This window comes from Podarcis liolepis (genome assembly GCF_965112155.1).
Source record: "Podarcis liolepis genome assembly, chromosome: 2".
Classification (NCBI taxonomy): domain Eukaryota; kingdom Metazoa; phylum Chordata; class Lepidosauria; order Squamata; family Lacertidae; genus Podarcis; species Podarcis liolepis.
In genome coordinates, this window is record NC_139555.1 from 125,456,662 (window position 1) to 125,480,599 (window position 23,938).

Sequence of the window (23,938 nt, forward strand, 5' to 3'; positions counted from 1 at the left end):
CATGTATATGGAGTCGAAATTCAAAAAGAGGTTCCCAGACTGGAGGTTATCCACACAGAAACCCAAAAGAAAAGGAGGAAGTCTCCAGGTGGAAATATAGGCCTTTATTGAAATACAAATGTTCCTGCAAAGAACCACATCTGATAAAATGCTTTTTAAAATAAACTTCCAAATTGCACATTATTCCTTTTTTTATTAAAATATTTTATTAACATATAGAACCCATACATGTACATTTACACAATACCTTATTTTCATAACATAAAGCATACCTACATTATATTATACCTACCTATACTATACATACCAACACACCTAACCGCACACGAATACCCTCAAAGTGACTTGACTTCCAGCCGTTCTTGTTACACTACTTTATTTTTCCAATTGGCTTAAACACATTTCATTATTTCTTTAATCTCTTCTTCTATCTTAACTTTACTCTCCTTTCACTCTAATCATGTTCTGGATTCACTCAATATCTGTTAAAAGTTCTACTTTTTCCACATAGCTTTTGATGTATTCCTTAAAGATAGCCCACTCCTTATTCACTTTGCACTCCCACCACATGTGTAGAAAGGTTCCCGCCCCGTTGTTGTATCTCCAACAAACATCTTTTGTTGCCTTCTTTGCCTCAGTCTTCTCCGATAAAGAAAACAATGCCTGACCTGAAGAATTTGGAGCAAACGATTCAGCAAAGGAAACACAGCCCAGAATAACTAAGGAGATAGTACAAGAATACTTGGCTAGTTTAGATGTATTCAGTCTCCAGGGCCAGATGAACTGCATCCAAGAGTATTAAAAGAACTGACAGATGTGATCTCAGAACCACTGGCAGTCATCTTTGAGAATTCCTGGAGAACAGGCGAAGTCCCAGCAGACTGGAGGAGGGCAAATGTTGTCCCTATTTTCAAAAAGGGGAAAAGAGAGGACCCAAATAATTACCGCCCAGTCAGTCTGACATCAATACCAGGGAAGATTCTGGAGAAGATCATTAAGCAAACAGTCTGTGAGCACCTAGAAAGGAATGCCGTGATCACCAATAGTCAGCATGGATTTCTGAAAAATAAGTCATGTCAGACTAACCTGATCTCATTTTTTGACAGAATTATAAGCCTTGTAAATGAAGGGAATGCAGTGGATGTAGCCTACCTTGATTTCAGCAAGGCATTTGACAAGGTGCCCCATGATATTCTTGTGAAGAAGCTGGTAAAATGCGGTCTTGACTATGCTACCACTCAGTGGATTTGTAACTGGCTGACTGACCGAACCCAAAGGGTGCTCATCAATGGTTCCTCTTCATCCTGGAGAAGAGTGACTAGTGGGGTGCCACAGGGTTCTGTCTTGGGCCCGGTCTTATTCAACATCTTTATCAACGACTTGGACGATGGACTCAAGGGCATCCTGATCAAATTTGCAGATGACACCAAACTGGGAGGGGTGGCTAACACCCCAGAGGACAGGATCACACTTCAAAACGACCTTGACAGATTAGAGAACTGGGCCAAAACAAACAAGATGAACTTTAACAGGGAGAAATGTAAAGTATTGCACTTAGGCAAAAAAAATGAGAGGCACAAATACAAGATGGGGGACACCTGGCTTGAGAGCAGTACATGTGAAAAGGATCTAGGAGTCTTGGTTGACCACAAACTTGACATGAGCCAACAGTGTGACGCGGCAGCTAAAAAAGCCAATGCAATTCTGGGCTGCATCAATAGGAGTATAGCATCTAGATCAAGGGAAGTAATAGTGCCACTGTATTCTGCTCAGGTCAGACCTCACCTGGAGTACTGTGTCCAGTTCTGGGCACCACAATTCAAGAAGGACACTGAAAAACTGGAACGTGTCCAGAGGAGGGCAACCAAAATGGTCAAAGGCCTGGAAACGATGCCTTATGAGGAACGGCTAAGGGAGCTGGGCATGTTTAGCCTGGAGAAGAGGAGGTTAAGGGGTGATATGATAGCCATGTTCAAATATATAAAAGGATGTCACATAGAGGAGGGAGAAAGGTTGTTTTCTGCTGCTCCAGAGAAGTGGACACGGAGCAATGGATCCAAACTACAAGAAAGAGGATTCCACCTAAACATTAGGAAGAACTTCCTGACAGTAAGAGCTGTTCGACAGTGGAATTTGCTGCCAAGGAGTGTGGTGGAGTCTCCTTTTTTGGAGGTCTTTAAGCAGAGGCTTGACAACCATATGTCAGGAGTGCTCTGATGGTGTTTCCTGCTTGGCAGGGGGTTGGACTCGATGGCCCTTGTGGTCTCTTCCAACTCTATGATTCTATGATCACTACAGTTTGTATACATTTTTGCCAGTCTAACCGGGGTCAGGTACCATCTGTATTGCATTTTCGTTACATTCTCTCTTAAATTGTAGCATGCTGTAAATTTAATATCCCTGTCTCACAGCAGTTCCCAATAGCTCATCATATTTCCCCCTAAATCCTGGGCCTACTTTACCATCGCTGTCTTCACTTGCTCCTCCTTTACCTCCCATTCTAGGAGCAAATCATATGGTTTGGAAATATGTTTACTTTTAGATTGGAGTAAGTACTCATCCAATCTTGAAATTTCTTTCTCAAATCCTTTTTCTTTCTCTTTTTGTCATCTCTGATTTGAAAGAACTGCAGCCACTTGTTCAAATATTTCTTAACTTCCTTATATCCTTTCAATTTAAGTTTATTATTTTCCTCTTCCAGTAATCCTTATATGTTGCCCAGTTGTTATTCATATTCTTTCTCTTTAGTCATGATTTCTAAGGTGAGGTCCACCAAGGTGTTTTGGATTCTAGAATCCCTTTATATTTCATCCATATTTTATACAATGATTTCCTTATAAAACCCATTTGGACTCTCTTCTTTTCATCTATTAAGTATGCATACCATCCAAATCGAGTGCCTACGTCCTCCAGATCTAACACATCAGTGTCTTTTAACTCCCTTAAGCAGGTCAGAACTGCTGCAGCATGATATAATTCCAGGTCAGGTAGCTCAAATCCGCCTCTCTTTCTCCGATCAGTAAGTAATTTATATTTTATTGTAGGTGTTTTTTGGATGGAATGGCAAATTGCACATCATTCCTATTCACCAATCAAAGGATCACAGCAATCTTTTTTTTTTACTTCAATTTTTTATCGGTTTTCACAAAATTATAAACAAACACATAAAACAAACATAAATCATAACCGTATTAAAAATTACACTTATTAACATTGTTAAGTGCCTTCCTCGCTTCCCCTTGGTTGAATTTCAATGCATATCCTTTTTTGATGGAATGGCAAATTGCACATCATTCCTATTCACCAATCAAAGGATCGCAGCAATCTTAATAGTTTCAACCCAATGTCATCATCCTGAACTAACCAAAATCATTTGCTTTATTATTTTTATTTTTGGAGAAGGGGGGCACCCAGGGGAGAGCTGGGGGAGCCTACCTTTCTATGTTTTGACAAATGATATGATATATATGATACAAATGTGATAAGGGTATTTTTAGTTATTCTCTTGCCCTTTCTCTTTTCTATACAAAGGTGTTTTGTAAGGGTTGTTCAATAATGTTTGCCTTATTATTTTTCTTTTTTGGTTTTCCCTCTGTATGAATTCTTTGATGGGAAGTGAGAACATCCTTCCGAATGAAGCTCTTTCCACATTCCAAGCACTGATAGGGTTTCTCCCCTGTATGAATTCTTTGATGTGTCTTGAGATGGGTGCTTTGACTGAAGTTTTTCCCACATTCACAGCACTGATATGGTTTCTGATCTGTATGAGTTCTTTGATGGGTCATGAGATTGGAACTGTGACTAAAGCTCTTTCCACACTCATGACATTGAAAAGGTTTCTCCCCTGTGTGAATTCTTTGATGGAAAGTGAGTATGGAACTGTGACGAAAGCTCTTTCCACACTCATGGCACTGAAAAGGTTTCTCCCCTGTATGAATTATTTGATGGGAAGTGAACTTGGCCTCCTCCCAGAAGCTCTTTCCACATTCCAAACACTGATAGGGTTTCTCCCCTTTATGAATTCTTTGGTGCAAAGTGAGAGTGGAACTGTGACGAAAGCTCTTTCCACATTCCAAGCACTGATAGGGTTTACTTCCTGTATGAATTCTTTGGTGCAAAGTGAGATTGGAACTTTGACTGAAGCTCTTCTCACATTTTAAGCACTGATATGGTTTCTCCCCTGTATGAATTCTTTGATGGGAAGTGAGATGGGCCCCCTGGCTGAAGCTCTTTCCACATTCAAAGCACTGATATGGTTTCTCCCCCGTATGAAGTTTTTGATGCAAACTAAGACTCTGCATGTACCTGAAGCTCTTTCCACATTCCAGGCATGGATATGGTTTATCCCCTGTATGAATTCTTTGATGGGAAGTAAGCTGCCCCCTTTTACGGAAGCTTTTTCCACATTCCAAGCACTGATATGGTTTCTCGCCTGTATGGACTCTTTGATGGGAAGTGAGACTGGAACTGTGACGAAAGCTCTTTCCACATTCCAAGCACTCATAGGGTTTCCTTCCTGTATGAATTCTTTGGTGCAAAGTGAGACTGTGCCTGAGACTGAAGCTCTTCCCACATTTTAAGCACTGATATGGTTTCTCCCCTGTATGAATTCTTTGATGGGAAGTGAGACTGGAACTTTGACTGAAGCTCTTTCCACATTCAAAGCACTGATATGGTTTCTCCCCCGTATGAAGTTTTTGATGCAAACTAAGACCCTGCATGTACCTGAAGCTCTTTCCACATTCCAGGCATGGATATGGTTTCTCCCCTGTATGCATTCTTTGATGGGAAGTGAGATTGGAACTTTGACTGAAGCTCTTTCCACATTGAAAGCACTGATATGGTTTCTCCCCCGTATGAAGTTTTTGATGCAAACTAAGACCCTGCATGTACCTGAAGCTCTTTCCACATTCCAGGCATGGATATGGTTTCTCCCCTGTATGAATTCTTTGATGGGAAGTAAGCTGCCACCTATCATGGAAGCTTTTTCCACATTCCAAGCATTGATATGGTTTGTCGCCTGTATGGACTCTTTGATGCGAAGTGAGATGACCTCTCTGACGAAAGCTCTTTCCACATTCCAAGCACTGATACGGTTTCTCCCCTGTATGAATTCTGTTATGGGAAGTGAGTTTCCCCCTCTGACTGAAGCTCTTTCCACATTCCAAGCACTGATATGGTTTCTCCCCTGTATGGACTCTTTGATGGGAAGTGAGACTGGAACTGTGACGAAAGCTCTTTCCACACTCAAGGCATTGAAAGGGTTTCTCCCCTGTATGAATTCTTTGATGGGAAGTGAGTTGCACACTCTGACTGAAGCTCTTTCCACATTCCAAGCACTGATATGGTTTCTCCCCTGTATGGACTCTTTGATGGCAAGTGAGATTCTGACGGTGACTGAAGCTCTTCCCACATTCTCTGCACTGATACAATTTCTCTCCGCTGTTAGTTCTTTCATGTGAAGAGATTCTATCCCTCCGAACAAAGCTCTTTCCTTGATGTGAGGTGGACTGGGGGCTCTGGCAGATGTTCTCTCCGCACTTTGTATATTTATCTGACTTCTCTGCTATGTGAATTCTGTTGTGGTCCCCCTTGTTCTTCCCTTCCAATTCATCACCATCTGCAATGAAGAGAGAAGCTAATTAGAGCCTCAGGAAGAACAAAGTTAATGAATGCTTGTGATAGAGGAGGAACTGAAGAGAGTTAGACGTGAGCCCTTACTATAGTTTTCACTGTTGGCTGGTATTAACTGACATATTGCTTGGTTTTTATCTGGGATAAATTTTGTTTGGCTCAATCTTGGAATCCACTCCATCTCCAATTTCCCTTAAAGCTCTGAGGCTGACATTTAAGAAGGCCTGGCCAGTTCAGACAACCCGGTCATTGATTTAAAAGGCATGACTAGATGAAACAAATTTGCAGAGAAAACAGTGTTGGTCTCCATCCAAATAGTGGAGGTTCATCACATAGAGGTATGTATTGCTCCTCGAGAACACAGATATCTTGGACTTGGAAGGTTTTAATAATGTATTTGGATGGCATGCATATTTATGGTATGATAAGGTTAAAGCGCACAAAGCTTTTAAAAATCACATTGTTAGGAAAGCATTATACAATGTCTGGATCAGATATAAAGACTTGTTGGAAAATAAAACCCCAAGGTGGTTGTCGCCAATGGAGGCTAAAGCTGTGAAAAAACTCAATATGGATGCTAAATGGCCAAGATATTGGGAAATTTTGGAACAATAGGGAGATAAATTGAAATTACAGAGTTATGAGAAATTGAAGGCTAAAGTACGAGACTGGCTCCACTATTATCAAATAATGGAGGTTTACAAACAGGACAGGAAAATTGGCTTCCAGGTGGAGAAATCAAAACTAGAAACAGAACTGTTAGAACCCAATGCTAAGAATCTGTCAAGAATGTATAACTTGTTGCTGAAATGGAATACACAAGATGAAACAGTTAAATCAGCTATGATTAAGTGGGCACAGGACATTGGTCATAACATTATGTTTGCTGACTGGGAACAGTTGTGGACCACCGGTATAAGATTTACGGCATGTAATGCCTTAAAGGAAAATATTATGAAAATTATCTATAGGTGGTACATGACCCCAGTCAAGCTAGCAAAAATCTACCATTTGCCTGATAATAAGTGTTGGAAATGTAAAGAAACTGAAGGTACTTTTTATCACCTTTGGTGGACGTGCCCGAAGATTAAGGCTTTCTGGGAAATGATATATAATGAAATGAAAAAGGTACTTAAATGTACTTTCCCTAAGAAACCAGAGGCCTTTCTCTTGGGCATTGTCGGCCAATGGGTGCCAAAGAAAGACAGAACTTTTTTTATGTATGCTACCACAGCAGCAAGAATACTCATCGCAAAGTATTGGAAGACACAAGATCTACCCACTCTGGAAGAATGGCAGATGAAGGTGATTGACTACATGGGACTGGCTGAAATGACTGGCAGAATCCGTGACCAGGGGAAAGAGATGGCGGATGAAGACTGGAAGAAATTTAAAATTTATCTTAAGAAATATTGTAAAATTAATGAATGCTAAAATGTCGAGGATTTAGAAAAAAAGGGGGATTACAGCTGTAAAAGATTAAGTAAAAGATAAGAATAAGGGGAAAAATTGATAAAACCAAGGGTTAGGATTTGCTGAAACAAATTTGGGGAAGTCGGTGAAGTAAGGTTTAAGAAAAAAGGATATGAAACTATATATGTTTGTTTGTGTGGTTTTTTTGTTTGTGTTGTGTATTGTTTGTGTTTATAAAAATTGTGAAAAACCAATAAAAATTTTATATATAAAAAAAAGGAATTTCAAAACCGAAGTTACTTGCTTAATTTCAAAACAGGTATTATGATCCCACAGGAAGCGTTACCAAGAGGGTCCATGACCCCACAATTCTCCTCCTTGACTTCCTTATGCAGAGCTCTCTGGCCAAGATCCAGCAAATTGTTTGTGAAACATCTTCACCTGCACACTCCCCACCAGCAATTATCTCAATCTGGTTGGTCTAAATTTAAATTTATACCTAAATCACTTTCTTCTGTTTGAACCTCCCTCCCATGTTCAAGAGTAGACTAACTCTGTATTGTTTCATTGGTAACAGTAGAGGAAAAGTGACTATAACTCACACTTAATCTAAACACAACGGCCATAAGAGCTCCTGACTAGGCATTCGGCTATGCAATGTTGAATGTTCTCTGTTCTCTCCTGTTCCCCATTTTTTCTTTCAATTTAAACAAATTCATGAACCCAGAACTCATACACTGACCACTAATGGTGAACCATACGTTATACATACTTCATCTACATATTTGTATATTAGTCCTATGATCCTTGTTTTTAAAAATAAATAAAAAGTTATTCCAAAAAGAAAAGAAAAAGACAACACACGGAGGCCTCATCTGCGGTCAATTTGCAAAGCAGGATCAGGTTACTTTCAAGAGTCGTGGCTTCTAGTGCTGCCCAGTGGATCGGTCAGTTGTCTGACATAGGTAGAGCATTCAATCACGGTGCTGGTTATAGACATTTTGAGCTGCCGATACATCATGGTGGTCGGGGAGCTGTGATGTATTCCTAGCTCAAATTGCCTGCAGATGGCAAAGGCGCAGGCAGGCAGGCAGGCAGGCAGGCAGAGGAGCCCGAAATGGTGCCCCCCTGAGCAAGCCCCAATACCTCCCCGGCTCCATCCAGCCATGTCCGCATCTCCCCTCCCCTGGAACTCACCAGATCTCTCAGAGATCCCTGGGAGGGAACGCTTAGAGGTTGGGCGAAGGGATGCAGGAGACAACCTGACCAGGTCAACCGTCCATCTTCCCCCTTCCATCCTTACGAGCTTTGCAGGATCCGTCTCTTTCATCCTTCCTGAGGAGTAAAGAAGCAAAAACAAGCTGCAGGGTTCTGGGAGAGAGGAAGAAGCAAAGGGGGCCTCAGAGGCCCTGCAGGGATTCTCTTGCCCTATTCTCCTGCCCCTGGAGAAGCACAAATGGGGTAGCTCCTTCCCAAGAGAAGCCCCATTTCTAAACATCTCCAGTGATTCCAATTTCTTCTGTATGCTCCTCACCCCACTTGTAAGCCTGGCATGGTCTGCACAGTAGTGACCTGGGAGTAGATTCCCTTGAACTCAGTGGGGATAACTGACAGAAGTTGGTACAAAAACCAGTCACCGTCCTGTCTCCAAGCCTGAAAACCTGCAACCCCAGAGCATGGGCAGAAAAGAGCAGAGTAGATATTACATGTAGGTGCCCCCATGCTAGGTGCTTTGTATGCAGAGCCCTGTTCACAATCTTTGAGCTCTCTCATCACAAGCCAGGCAGATGTTGTGGCCGTATCTGCCTCTGTAAGGAGTTGCATGGGGATCCAATCTGTATGTGGAAGCAGAGGAGCTGGTGATGCCACATTTTTGAAATATCATGAGACTAATACACCCCTCCTCCTTAGATATCGTCTGTGCTTATACACCATCTTCGCAAGTCTTCAGTCTTGAAATGTGGTCCCCACCCTGGCATGGAGGCCTTCAAAATATAGATCTTCCACATGTCCTAAATCTGTAGTGTTCTTAAGAACACCAGGCATGTATATCCTCCAAAAACTCCAGAGCTAAGCTTTATGCTCCTCTTGTGACAAGATTCCCAAAGGCTTAGGGTAGCTTGATAGAACTAGTATACTTTGAGAAAGCACCAATTTCCAATTCTTGTTTATCAAAACCCACAGACACTCTGCTAGATTTTTTTTGTAAAGGTTTTACAAGGACCTATCAGGACACAGGTGGCGCTGTGGTCTAAACCAATGAGCCTAGGGCTTACCAATCAAAAGGTTAGCGGTTTGAATCCCCATGACGGGGTGAGCTCCCATTGCTCGTTCCCAGCTCCTGCCAACCTAGCAGTTCAAAAGCACGTCAAAGTACTAGTAGATAAATAGGTACTGCTCCAGCGGGAAGGTAAATGGCTGGGCTCAGGGCGGCTAACACCAATAATATCACAGTAAAAACATAATTGGGGGGGGGACCCAATTTAAATTACAGGTTAAAATGCAATTTAAAATGCAGCCTTGTTTTAAAAGTAGCCGATAAATCAAGACCATAAGGGGAGGGAAACATAAGGGTCAGACTGAGTCCAAACCTAAGGCCAAGCGGAACAGCTCTGTCTTGCAGGCTTTGCGGAAAGATGTCAAGTCCCGCAGGGCCCTAGTCGCTTGTGACAGAGCATTCCACCAAGTCGGGACCAGTACTAAAAAGGCCCTAGTTGAGACCAATCTAACCACCCTGCGACCTGGGACCTTCAAAATGTTGTCATTTGTGGACCTTAAGGGAGCCAGTGTGGTGTAGTGGTTAAGAGCAGTAGATTCGTAATCTGGAGAACCGGGTTCGTGTCTCCACTTCTCCACATGCAGCTGCTGGGTGACCTCAGGCTAGTCACACTTTTCTGAAGTCTCTCAGCCTCACTCACCTCACAGAGTGTTTGTTGTGGGGGAGGAAGGGAAAGGAGAATGTTAGCCGCTTTGAGACTCCTTCGGGTAGTGATAAAGCGGGATATCAAATCCAAACTCTTCTTCTTCTGCGGGGCATACCAAGAGAGGCAGTCCCGTAGGTACATGGGTCCTAGGCCGCATAGGGTTTTAAAGGTCAAAACCAGCACCTTAAACCTGACCCTGTACTCCACCGGGAGCCAGTGAAGTTGGTAAAGCACTGGATGAATGTGATCCCATGGCAAGGACCCCGTAAGCACACTAACCAGTGTAGCTAACTGATACTGATAAAACAGATGTATAGAACTTATAAGCTTATCCACAGGTGTGGGAAATAACAAATAATTAAGGACAATGTAAGAAAATTGAAAGGTACAGAGTATCAAATCTGGCATCACAGCGCAAGCTGAAACCATAAAGTTACAGACTTTAAATAAAACAGTTGAAATCTAGCTCTGAATTCAAACCCCCTAGATGTGTGGATTTGAATAAATAAATCAACCTAGTTTCTTGTTGTCGCAATAACCTCTCGTAATCTTTCCTGATCTCACGTTTTCTCTGGTTGACCCATAGAACCGTGTATAAATCTGTGTCTGAATGAAGGTATTTGATTGAGTGTTCAACTAGGGGTGCCTCTATTACTGCATTTCTTATACAGGATCGATGTTCACCTATACAAACACCTACCGCTTGTGTGGTGGATCCAATGTACAAGAAGTTGCAAGGACACATAATTAAATAAGATCCCGTGACACGAGTATTAGACAATGTAATTAACTGAGCTCTGATCCACAAATATTACATTTACCTATATGGCTATTCTATCTAAAATTATTTGGTATGTATTCCTCATTTATTATTTATTCATTATTTAATTAATTTGTAGGTTGCTCAGTATTATTTTTGTTGTCATTCTTTCTATGTAATGTATTCAATTTCATCATCAGCTGATGGAGCTATATTGTCTTGGACATCACCCATTGAAAGGCGTCGTGGTGTTCCCCACCAGCAATCCATTACATTGACTACTTCTTGGTTATGGACTGATATATATATATATATTGAAGTTAATGATTTTAATATAATTATCTTGAAATATTAGGAGGGTTGCTGTTGTTTATGCTGTTAACGATACTCCAATATATTTCACTTTATTCTTTATCACCAATCCACTCACTCTCTGTAATTCATTTTTTGACTGTGCATCCATGCTTTTCACTAACACCTTAGGTTACCCTCTACTTATTTTAAAACCTGCAGCATTTCCAAGCAGCCCTATTGCTTCTAATACACTACTAAGATGTTCCCCTAAAGATAATACCACATCATCTGCAGACGACTTCAGTCTGTCATTTTGTTGCCCCACCCTCACCTCCTTTTATATCTGGAGTTTTCCTTATTCTTGATAATACATAGATAAATGCCCCCTTCTGTATCTTACATTTTTCTAAGAGAGTATTATTCACAGTCATGCTAGCCATGTATAGATTATTTCCCTTTAGAAAAGTCTCTCCAATCCCTGGCTCCTGCGGGAGGGAGTTCCAGTTTTACCTACGTGAAAGTTATAACTTTAATGTAAATAAAGCATTCTGCAATGGAGACAAGACTGGGGTTCCTCCTTTGGGAAGGGATGGGCGACCTGGGGACTCCAAAGGCTATGGGCTTGTTTTCTAATAGCAGCAGCTGCAGAGAAACTCCAGGATGGGGAACATCCTTGAACGCTCACTCTGGGATCAGAGAGAGAAACGTTGGCAGACCTGCCACCCAGAGCCCCCTCCTTCTCCTCCCTGCATCGCCTCACCCCCTTCAGGACAAGATCTTGGGGTCCTTCAGGCGGCTTTCCACCCTCTCCTCTCAAGGAAGGCAGCTCCGTTCCCTTGAACCCTGGCAAGCCCAGTGCAGCCAGCTCAGCCCTCTGGCTCTCCCCTTTTCTCCACGGAGGAGCCCCAGGCGTGGCCCCTGCCCAGAGGGGCTTCCCCTGAGGCTCTGGGCTGGAGACCTGAGCTGATCTGGAGGAGGAGGATCTGCCCGGGGGAAAGGCCGGCCTGGCAGGGGCTCCTCCACTGGAAGGGGGGGCATTCTGGGCATGCCCTCCCCCCCCAGACCCCTCCCTCCTTCCCCAAAGAGGATGCCAAGGAAGAGCAGAGCTGCAGACCCCCTGGAAACTGGCCCCCTCCCAGGCTTGGCAGAGAGGACTGGGGGGCAGGACCCTCTGCTCCCAGACTTGGGGGTCTCCCCCTGCAGGCCCGGGACCCCCTTCTCCCATGGGCACCCCAAGGGGGGAGAGAGAGGAGACTCACCGGATTCTTCCCAGGAGGGAAACCGAGGCAGCGCGGGGAGGAGACAAGAGACAAAAGACGGGACTGGGCACGGAGGGAGGGGATTCTGCTCTGGAGTGCCCGCCCCGCCTCTCCACTTCCTGTCCTCTCTAGGACTCCGGCTCTGTTCCACTTAACCCTTCGCAAGCTGAGCACAGCCCCCTGGCTGGCTGTCCTCCTTCCCTCCCACAATCCGGGGGTCCAGGGCATGTGCAGAGTTCTCTGTGATTCTCGGCTCAGAGGCCCTCAAGACAGCAGCTTAGTGCCCTGCCCCCAGATGGGTGGGGGGTAAATAAAATAATAATAATGCTTCACCTGCTCACTAGCAGAGTGAAAGTCTGTTGCAATATTAGGAGGGTACCTGAGAGAGACACGGGTCCCTTGGGAGCAAAAGCCTCCGCTGGTAAAGCAGGAGACTCTCGATTTGAGGGTCCTGGGTTCAAGCCCCACTTTAGGCACTGCAAAGGGTTGGACTGGAGGACCCTCGACCCCCCTGTGAATCTGTGAAAGGCAAATAAATAAATCAGTACACTCCCCAGTTGGAGAACTCGCTCCAGACTTAGAAAGTGACCTTCAGCGGGGACAAAGGTCGGGTTCTGCATTCAGGCAGGAAGACTCAGAGGCGCAAAGGTCAGATGGGGCGCCCCCCCCCCGGCTGCTCTCCCTCCCGCCCCCGCCCCAAATTCTGGAGAAGGCAGCTGGTTTCCTGCTGTTTCCGATTCGACTTCAGAATCTTAGAATTCAGAGAAGCGTAGATGAAATATACTCAGAGTCGCAAAGTGATTTCATGCTCTTTATTCAGCTCATAGTGGGGAGGAGGAATGAATGAATGTCCCCTCACAGTATCTGCTTTATATACATTATTTACACAATGGGCTGCACATGATTGGCTAATTCTGGAATTCTACTGTAAGCCAATCAGGTTGTGGATTCACTTCTATCTGGAGCAGGATTGGGTGGTTCCTGCCAACCAATCATACTGCTGCATTCTGAATCCTATTGTTCTAGGACTAATCAGACTGCTGCAATTTGGATCCTATTGTTCTAGGACCAATCAGACTGCTTCAGTTTGGATCCTATTCAACTCAGTACATAACACCCCTCCCCTCTAAGTTCCAGTCCTGCCCGGGAGGTCGCATTCATAGTCCTCAAGGTATGCCGGCGGCCTACGTGTGCGTTGCGGCCTGGGGTGTTCCCTGGTCCGGGCTCCAGGTTCTGGTTCATGTTCCAAGGATGCTGGCTGTGATGGGGTTGTTTGGTCTGGTGCAACCGGCTCGCTCAGTCGTGGTTCTGGTTCTGGTGTCCTTTCGGCCTCACGGGTCCTCTCTGTATTTACTGATTCTGCCTCTCCTGCTGGCCCCTCCTGGTCTATGGGCCTCACTGCCCCGCTGTTCCCTTGGGACTCCTCTGACCTGTCCTCCTCCTGGGTTTCTCCCGGGAATCGTCGCCGTATCTGGTCGCAGTGGCGGCGCCAGCATTGCCCCCCATCCGTTAGCACCTCGTACGACACTGGGCCAGTGACCCTGGTGACTGTGGCGGGTACCCATGCTGGGCCTGCCCCAAAATTCTTTGCGTACACTGGGTCCTGGGCCTCGAAGGTCCAGGGGTTCCTGCCTTCCCCCACCACTACCTCATCCTGAGCTCTATCGGGGTGAAGGCGGTCCAATCTGATTGCAAGGCGCCGACCCATTAGTAGTTCAGCGGGGCTCCGGCCAGTCGTTGAGCTGGGGGTGCTGTGCTGTGCTAGTAGGAATGTGGCAAGGCGGTACTCCCAGTCCCCTTGCGTCATGCGGCGAAGGGTGTCCTTGGTGGTCCGCACCATGCGTTCTGCTTGACCATTGGTGGCAGGGTGGAACGGCGCCGAACGGATGTGGCGGATGGCGTTCTGCGCTGTGAAGGTTTGGAATTCTCCTGACGTAAATGCAGTCCCGTTGTCTGAGACGAGAGTGTCAGGGAGCCCGTGGGTTGCAAACAGCCTGCGTAGTACCCGGATGGCTGCGGACGTGGAAGTGGACGGTACCAGTGCGACTTCCAGCCATTTGGTGTAGGAGTCCCCCACTATGAAGAACGTTTTCCCCTGAAATGGGCCAGCGAAGTCCACATGCAGGCGTGACCATGGTGCTCGGGCGGACTCCCAGGACTGGACTGGGGCCCTTGGGGGATCTGGGCGGGATTCTTGGCAGGCCTGGCAGTGTTTGACCCAGGCCTCTATCTCTCCATCGATCCCCGGCCACCACACATAACTCCTGGCAAGGGCCTTCATTCTTACTACCCCTGGATGTGTCTCGTGTAGGGCTGTGAGGACCCTTTTGCGGAGGGGCTGGGGAACAACGACTCTGCTTCCCCATAACAGGCACCCCTTGTGGGCTTGACAGTTCATGTTTGCGGGTTGTGTAGCCGGCGAATTCTGGCCCAGGGCTGCTGCTGGGCCATCCCCTCCACACCCAGTCCAGGACCCTGGAGATAACCCTATCTTTCTTGGAATGGTGTGCAACTTCTTGTGCCTGAATGGGGCGGTCGGGAAGCAGCTCCAGGCTCATAACCTCTTGTGCAAGCCAATCAGGTTGTGGATTCACTTCTATCTGGAGCAGGATTGGGTGGTTCCTGCCAACCAATCATACTGCTGCATTGTTCTAGGACCAATCAGACTGCTGCATTCTGAATCCTATTGTTCTAGGACTAATCAGACTGCTGCAATTTGGATCCTATTGTTCTAGGACCAATCAGACTGCTTCAGTTTGGATCCTATTCAACTCAGTACATAACAGTAGAATTCTGGAGCTGGAAGGGACCCCTGAGGGTCATCTAGTCCAGGCGGGGGAAGGTGGGGCGGCATGGCCAGGATCCGGGAGGGCGCGGGGAGGAGGGGAATTTGGCCCGGGATAGTCCCTCCGCTTTCCTGGAAGCGTCGTCCTGAAGAGGGCCTCTTCGCTTGGGGGGCACCTGGTCCCCTTTGGGCTCTGCTTTGTCCCGCGATGCCCAAGGGGATCCTCCATGGACAGAGCCAGTCTACCTTGGAACGGGGGAGAAGGAGAAGGGGAGGATGCTCTTCCGCTCCTGCTTGCGGAGTTCCCGGGGGGGGGCGCAGGGTCGGCTGCTGCCAGGAGGCTGGGCTAGGTGGGCCCTGGTCCTGATCCAGCAGGGCTCTTCTTATGGAGCCTCCAGGCCCACAGGCACTCTACCCAGACGGCTCTCTTCTGTGGGGCCTTGGGCTGCTGTGAGGACAGGAGGCTGGGCTAGGTGGGAGGGGTCCCCTTGGTCCGGACCCAGATTCTGCTGCTGCTGCTGCTGATGATGATGATTTGGGGCTCTCCTGAGGCCCTTCCGCTCCTAGAATCACGCCCAGGGGCCATCTAGTCCACCCCCTTTTTCTCCTCCTCCTCCCAGGAGCACCATGGTTGCCTCTGGTGGCCAAGCTGGGCTGCTGGTTCGTGGAGGAGGCTGGGGGCAGAGGCTCAGTCATGCCCAGTGCCCTCAAGCAGCGCCTCACCATTTTGTTCCTGCCCCCACCCAGGAGACGCCTGGAAGAATCTGCCCTGGAGTCCGAGTTGCCCCTGGAGGTAAAGGCCAGCCTGGTCTTCCAGGTCCTGGGTCTGGAGACCCCCGATGTAAGACCCCCACCCTAACATAAAGACCAGGCCCTTTGCAAAGCCCAGCCTGCCCCCTTCCCATCCCTGCTTCTCATTCACCTTGAAGCACCTCTAAATTCAGCCTCACTGTGATATACCCATTTCACAGGCGCCACAACTGAGGCTGGGAAACTGCACCCATTTCACTGTGAGGCTGATGCGGCATTTCCCAACCTAGGCATGAGTCAATTATTATGCCCACACACATCCACACACCCTTGATTTTTCTCCTTTCCAGCACTCCTGCGTTAAGAAGTAAAATTAAATTAAATGATTCTCCGGATCTTCAGTGTCAGCAAACACTCCTTCCCCAATCTCTGCTTTTAAACCACCAGTGTCAGAATTGCTTTCTTTGGAGGTTTTCCAAACGGAGGCTGGAAGGCCAAATGTCAGGGATTCTTTATTGCAGGGGGTGGGACTAGATGTCCGTTGGGGTCCAACCTCACAGTTGTTTACTATTATTATTAGTTTATTTTTAAAAGATCAGTGTTGAACAACACTAAACAACAACCCACTATATCATTATAAGAGTTAACAATTCCAATTCCATATATGCGTATCTAATGTCTAGGTGATATTATTATTCAAAAACATGTATGTTGATTCCTAACCTACTATATTTGGTATAAATGCATTCCAACCCTATAACTCTTTCTGATCATTTTATAATGGCCTTGTAGCGGATCCCACCTCAAGCCTCCCATTAATAAAGTCGCATTATGTCCCTGCTAATGGCCCCCAATGAAATATAGTGGATCCGCCTCACGGTACGCCCATTAAACGAATTTATAATAATAATAATAATAATAATAATAATAATAATAATAATAATTTATTTATACCCCGCCCATCTGGCTGGGCCTCCCCAGCCACTCTGGGCGGCTTCCATAGAAACCAAAAATACAGTAAAATATCACACAATTAAAAACTTCCCTGAACAGGGCTGCCTTAAGATGTCTTCTGAATGTCAGGTAGTTGTTTATCGCTTTGACATCTGCTGGAAGGGCGTTCCACAGGGCGGGCGCCACTACCGAGAAGGCCCTCTGCCTGGTTCCCTGTAGCTTTGCTTCTCGCAATGAGGGAACCGCCAGAAGGCCCTCGGCGCTGGACCTCAGCGTCCGGGCAGAATGATGGGGGTGGAGACGCTCCTTCAGGTATACTGGACCGAGGCCGTTTAGGGCTTTAAAGGTCAGCACCAACACTTTGAATTGTGCTCGGAAATGTCCTGGGAGCCAATGTAGGTCTTTCAAGACCGGTGTTATATGGTCTCGGCGGCCGCCCCAGTCACCAGTCTAGCTGCCGCATTCTGGATTAGTTGTAGTTTCCGAGTCACCTTCAAAGGTAGCCCCACGTAGAGGTCATTGACCACAGCATCTCTTGTGAGGGAAAACTTGGTGATTTAGAATCTTGGTCTGAAGCTGAACAAACACAAAAATTTCTATTTAAGTATCGGCAGAGGGGAAGGTTGCAACCAGGAGGTCTCAACCTATAACATTCCAGCTGAGCTTATCAGAGAGCCTCCATATCTTGCACATTCTTGGGATACTCCCCTTGCTCTCCTTGCCAGAAAGAAAAGGAAACGGAGAGGGCGCAAGCAGAAGAGGGGTTGCAGGGCTGGACTACGAGTGAGGCTAGGTAAAAATCCCCACAAGCCTGCATTGCCAAGTCTCCTTGTATCAAATGTGAGATCCTTACCCAACAAGGTAGAGGAGTTGGAACTTATTACCTCTCGGCAGAAAAGTATCCGGGACTGCTGTGTTATGGTCCTTCTAGAGACGTGGCTGGATCCCTCCTTTCCACAGGGATTTCTGCAGCTAGAAGGACGCTCAGTAATTAGAGCGGATAGAACCGCCGAATCCGGGAAGAGCAGAGGAGGAGGAATTTGCGTTTATATAAACAACAACTGGAGCTCGGACATTAAACAAATGGACACGCATTGCTCTCCTGACTTGGAGTACCTAGTGGTGAAGTGCCGCCCTTTTTACTTGCCACGTGAGTTTAATGTTGTTATAATAACAGCGGTGTATATACCTCCTGATGCAAACACTACTACAGCTATGGGCCACCTGCTAACTGCTATTAGCAGACAGCAGCGGGCCCACCCGGATGGAGCACTTGTGGTTGCTGGTGATTTCAACCGAGCCGATCTAAGGACTGTGCTCCCTAAGCTTGGACCGAGTATATAGTAACATCATGCATGGATACAAGACCAAGCCCTTGCCCAATTTGGGGCAGTCAGACCACATATCCTTACTTATGGTACCATCATATAGACCTCTCGTACGCAGAATTAGACCATCAATTAGAGAGATACGAGTGTGGCCAGTAGGTGCATCTGAGCAACTCCAAGATTGCTTTCGGAGCACCGAGTGGTCGCTTTTTGAGGAGAATAATGTGGACACATATGCTTCAACAGTACTGTTCTACGTTAAAAGCTGCATTGATGTTGTCACTACCACCAAACAAATACGGGTGTTCCCTAACAACAAGCCCTGGCTAAACAGGGATGTGTATCTTCTGTTAAAGGCAAGAAATGCTGCTTTTCACTCTGGTGATGCGCAACAGTATAGAGAAGCTAGAGCCAAATTGAAAAAGGGCATTAGGAACGCCAAAGCTATGTACTGCCGGAGGATCGAAAAACATTTTGAGAGCTCCGACCCTCGTCGAGTATGGCAAGGCTTGCGACAAATTACAGGGCAAAATATTAAAAACGAATTGGCTAGCAGCAGTGCACACCTGGCTGATCAACTGAATCAATTTTTTAGCCGCTTTGAGGAGGGAACTGGAACTACCGTCACTACAGCATTGGCCACCAGCACATCATCAGAAACTACTACTGATAGACAACCACTTTTATTACAGACCTGTGACGTACAACGTGCCTTTCAGAGCATTAACATTAGGAAGGCAGCTGGACCGGATGGAATCATGGGACGGGTTATTAGGGACTGCGCTGCAGAATTAGCCGGCGTATTTACGGACATTTTTAACCTATCCCTGTTGCAGGGTTTTGTCCCTACCTGCCTGAAGACATCGATTATAGTGCCAGTCCCCAAGCAGTCAGTGGTGGTATCTCTCAATGACTATAGACCAATAGCCTTAACATCTGTCGTTATGAAATGTTTTGAGAGATTGGTGCTAGATTATATTAAGGCTGGTCTTCCATCCACTTTAGACCCGTTCCAGTTTGCATACAGAAGAAACAGATCTACTGATGATGCTATTTCCATCGCCGTCCATACTGTATTGAGTCATCTAGAACGACAGGGAACCTACGCAAGGCTGTTGTTTGTGGACTACAGTTCTGCCTTCAATACAATTCTGCCAGACAGGTTATTTCTTAAAATGACCAATTTGGGTATACATGAGAAGATCTGTCTGTGGGTAAGGAATTTCCTGACTGATAGGCCGCAGACAGTGAGAATGGGACCTTACTATTCTTCTACTCTAGTATTAAGCACAGGAGCCCCTCAGGGATGTGTGCTAAGTCCCTTTCTCTATTCCCTGTACACATTTGATTGCACCCCACTGTATAAGTCCAACACAATCATCAAATTTGCGGATGATACAACAGTGGTGGGGCTCATCAGTGAGAACGATGAGACTGCTTATAGGAAAGAAGTACAGGGGTTAATTCAATGGTGTAAAGAAAATAATCTTATGCTTAACACCAAAAAAACCAAAGAACTCATAATTGACTTTAGGAGAAAGAAAAGTGTATTTTTACCATTGCACATAAATGGCGAGGAAGTGGAGAGGGTTGGTAGTTTTAAATACCTGGGCATTTATATCTCGGAGGACCTCTCATGGACTGCAAATATTAATATGGTTGTGAGGAAGGTGCAGGGGAGGTTGTATTTCCTGAGAATGCTCAGGGGACTGAATCTATCCCAGCACCTACTTCTGTCCTATTATCATAGTACCATCGAGAGTGTCTTAACCTATAGTATATTATCGTGGTATGGGAGCAGCTCTGAAACGGATAAAAAAGCTTTACAGAGAACAATTAAAATTGCCCAGAATGTTATTGGGCTCCGACTACCAACCCTGGATGAGATCTTCACGTCTCGCATCTTGAAGAAGTCACATAATATTCTGAGAGATCCCACCCACCCTGCTCACAACTTCTTTGAACTATTGCCTTCGGGCAGAAGATATAGAACAATGAAAACACGAACCACACGCCTTCTGAATAGTTTCTATCCAAGAGCTCTGATTGCACTAAATAATGATCTCAGGGCCAGTTGCAAGGTTTAGCAAGCAGGGAGTAGGAAGGAATGAGATAGGTTTTAGGTTATGTTATGCCTTTAATAGGTCATGCTATATTCTGGATTATGTTATGTTTTATAGATTATGTCTGAATAGGATGAGAGTGTCGGAGATACGTGCAAATGTATATGTGAACCCGGTCTTTGGGTGGGTGTTTGATTTTCGTTGTTGTGTATACTGTGTATATACGGACAATGACAATAAATTTATCTAAATCTAAATCTAAATCTAAATATTTACCCAGAAAAACCTGCTGTCAGGAGATGTCTTCTTTCTGGTGGAAGTCAACTTATTCTTCCGCTCCGCTTGCCAAAAAGCAGTTACTCCACTTCAGGCAGATGTTCTGCTTTCTAGAAATGGGGGCCAAATGTTCCCTGGGTTTCTGCCCCTTCCCTCTCGTTCCTTCCCTGTGTTGTGTCCCCATTCAATCCCTGGGACGCAGCCCTGCTTCCATCACAGATTCAGACTTGGGGGGTTCGTGAGTGAGGGGCCCTTTCCCTCTGCTCTCCTCGCTCCCAGCCACTCATAACCCACCTACTATCAGCAGCCAGAAACATCATAACTAGACACTGGAGAGACCTGTCAGGAGTAAGCATGGACCAATGGTACCAAATAGTATGAGAAACAGCCTTACTAGAAAAATTAATAAAAATGATTCGGCATATTGTGCCCCCTCCCCAACCATCTGTAAACTAAACTTCACGGTAAGAAAAAAATCTATCTTAAAATGTATTGCTGATTCATTTTTTGAACGTTTTAAAGAGTTGTTTCTACCAATAATTATATTCAGTCTCATTATAAATCACTTTTTTATTTTTTAAAAATCCTGTCATATATATGTAGTAGAAATTCAAGAAGAGGTTCCCAGACTGGAGGTTATCCACACAGAAACCCAAAAGAAAAGGAGGAAGTCTCCAAGTAGAAAGATAAGCCTTTATTGAAATAAAAATGTGTTTGCAAAGAACCACATCCCTCATTCCTTTTTTTTAATTAAAATATTTTATTAACATATAAAACGCATACATGTACACAGTACATAAAGTGGTACCTCAGGTTACATACGCTTCAGGTTACATACGCTTCAGGTTACAGACTCCGCTAACCCAGAAAGAGTACCTCGGCTTAAGAACTTTCCTTCAGGATGAGAACAGAAATCGTGTTCTGGCGGCACGGTGGCAGCAGGAGGCCCCATTAGCTAAAGTGGTGCTTCAGGTTAAGAACAGTTTCAGGTTCAGAACGGACCTCCGGAACGAATTAAGTACTTAACCCGAGGTACCACTCTGTAAACAATACCTTATTTCCTAACATAAAGCATACCTAACATTACTCTATATTATACTTACCTATACTATACATACAAACACACCTACCCCACATGAACAGCCACAAGATGACTTGAGCCAGTGTGGTGTAGTGGTTAAGAGCGGTAGACTCGAAATCTGGGGAACCGGATTCGCTTCCCCGCTCCTCCACCTCACAGAGTGTTTGTTGTGGGGGAGGAAGGGAAAGGAGAATGTGAGCCGCTTTGAGACTCCTTCGGGTAGTGATAAAGCGGGATATCAAATCCAAACTCTTCTTCTTCCAGCCATTCTTGTTACGCTACTTTATTTTTCCAATTGACTCAAACGCATTTCATTATTTCTTTAATCTCTTCTATCTTAACTTTACTCTCCTTTCACTCTAATCATGTTCTGACTTCTCTGTCTTCACTTGCTCCTCTTTCACCTCACATTCTAGGAGCAAATCATAGTTTGGAAATATGTTTACTTTTAGATTAGATTAAGTACTCATCCAATCTTGAAATTTCTTTCTCAAATCCCCTTTGTTTATCTTTTGCCAATCTCTGATTAATTTAAAGAACTGCAGCCAATTGTTCAAATATCTCCTAACATCCTTATATTTTTTCAATTTAAGTTTATTATTTTCCTTTTCCAGTAATCCTTATATGCTGCCCAGTTGTTACTCATATTCTTTCTCTTTATGGTCATGATTTCTAAGGTGAGGTCCACCAAGGGGTTTTTGTGAGAATCAGAACTTACAGGGTCAAACAGCTCTAGGTGGCTTAGTCATGCTGGCCACATGACCCGGAAGCTGTACACCAGCTCCCTCAGCCAATAAAGCGAGATGAGCGCCGGAACCCCAGAGTCGGCCGCGACTGGAACTAATGGTCAAGGGTCCCTTTATCTTTACCTAAAGCTTCTTTAGATTAGGAAGAAGCCGGTGTATGGACCTGTTATTTATTGCACCTACAAAAGACACACCACTGCTGCAATACTCTGCTTGAAACTGGGAAGAAGAAGAAGAGGAGGAGGAGGAGTTTCGATTTGATATCCCGCCTTTCACTCCCTTTAAGGAGTCTCAAAGCGGCTAACAATCTCCTTTCCCTTCTTCCCCCACAACAAACACTCTGTGAGGTGAGTGGGGCTGAGAGACTTCAGAGAAGTGTGACTGGCCCAAGGTCACCCAGCAGCTGCATGTGGAGGAGCGGAGACGCGAACCCGGTTCCCCAGATTACGAGTCCACCGCTCTTAACCACTAGACCACACTGGCTCACGTTCAGTGGCACAGGGAAGTGTGAAGGATGGCCAGAAATCATAGTAGGCTGTGCAAGAAACCTGCTTAAATCCAACAGTTTTGGGTTCTAGGATCCCTTTACATACATCAATATTTTATACAATGATTTCCTTATAATATGGTCCAGAAAACCCTTGTGGACTCTCTCCTTTCCCTCTATTAGGTATGCATACCATCCAAATCGAGTGCCTACGTCCTCCAGATCTAACACATCTGTGTCCTTTAACTTAATCCACTCCTTTTTTAAAAAATATTTTATTAATTTTTCAGATACACAGTAAGAAATGTATATACAAAATCCCTTCACCAGAGAAATAACGAACAAGAAAGCCAGAACAAATACACCAACAAGCAATATAGAGAAGAAGAAATAAAAAGAAGAAAGAGTTTAAAAAAAACCAACCATTCAAAACATTTTTTATATAACTAACTGGACTTCCTCACATCTCCTTTACCCTGCATTATTTATAATAAAAATATCAGCAAATTATTAACTTGTTTCATGCCTTATTTTGTACTTTCCAAATGTTATACTTCTAAATTTAAAGTAGTTTTTATCAGTTACTCATACCTTAAATTTAAACATAGTATTGCCTTAAATTCCAACCTTTTCTTACTTATAGCTTAATTTTCTGTTTCACAAAATCTATTTGCTGGAGCTGAAGTTTTCTGAATCGTGCAAATTCTTAACATTCATACAACTTATATTGTTTTTGTAAGTAGTCCTTAAATTTTTTCCAGTCCTCTTCCATTGTTTCTTCTCCCAAGTCTCGGATTCTGCCAGTCATTTCAGCGAGTTCCATATAGTCCATCAATTGCGTCTGCCACTCTTCCAATGTGGGCAAATCTTGTGTCTTCCAATGCTTTGCAATAAGTAATCTTGCTGCTGTAGTCGCATACATTAAAAAAGTTCTGTCCTTCTTTAACACTTTCTGGCCGACAATGCCCAAGAGGAAGGCCTCTGGTTTCTTAACAAAGGTATATTTAAATACCTTTTTTAACTCATTATAGATCATTTCCCAGAAGGCCTTCACTTTTGGGCAAGTCCACCAGAGGTGAAAGAATGTCCCTTCAGCCTCCTTACATTTCCAACATTTATTATCAGACAGGTGATATATTTTTGCGAGCTTGACTGGGGTCATGTACACCTATATATCATTTTCA

The 23,938-nt window shown here is 44.9% G+C and overlaps 1 protein-coding gene and 1 long non-coding RNA gene across 6 annotated transcripts; both read right to left on the minus strand.

Annotated features, from left to right (window-relative positions):
* Positions 1–83: 83 nt before the first annotated feature.
* On the minus strand, positions 84–23,010 carry LOC310702175. The gene is made up of 2 exons (XR_014523324.1): positions 21,567–23,010; positions 84–315 (listed from the first exon to the last, which is right to left on the minus strand). It is a non-coding gene; the product is annotated as an uncharacterized lncRNA (long non-coding RNA).
* On the minus strand, positions 3,255–12,939 carry LOC310701163 (uncharacterized protein). 5 transcript variants are annotated; one of them, XM_083491560.1, is made up of 3 exons: positions 12,664–12,939; positions 8,245–8,418; positions 3,255–5,620 (listed from the first exon to the last, which is right to left on the minus strand). In XM_083491560.1, the coding sequence occupies exons 1-3, from the start codon at positions 12,902–12,904 to the stop codon at positions 3,522–3,524; spliced, it is 2,514 nt and encodes an 837-aa protein (XP_083347686.1). In that variant the 5' UTR covers positions 12,905–12,939; the 3' UTR covers positions 3,255–3,521. The 5 variants fall into 5 exon arrangements, with proteins under 5 accessions (XP_083347686.1, XP_083347688.1, XP_083347687.1 ...); XM_083491562.1 differs by lacking the exon at positions 12,664–12,939 and adding an exon at positions 12,285–12,632 and having other exon boundaries at positions 8,245–8,382; XM_083491561.1 differs by lacking the exon at positions 12,664–12,939 and adding an exon at positions 12,285–12,631.
* Positions 23,011–23,938: the final 928 nt, after the last annotated feature.

Bases quoted from the DNA above. Each gene is read 5' to 3' on its own strand.
- LOC310701163 (XM_083491560.1), bottom strand. From the start codon at position 12,904: ATGCAGAACCCGACCTTTGTCCCCGCTGAAGGTCACTTTCTAAGTCTG. The intron at 8,419-12,663 runs GTACCCTCCTAA...CCTCTCTCCCAG, and splicing joins GGGACCCGTGTCTCTCTCAG to AACCCTGCAGCTTGTTTTTG. The intron at 5,621-8,244 runs GTGAGTTCCAGG...TCTTCATTGCAG, and splicing joins AGGGATCTCTGAGAGATCTG to ATGGTGATGAATTGGAAGGG.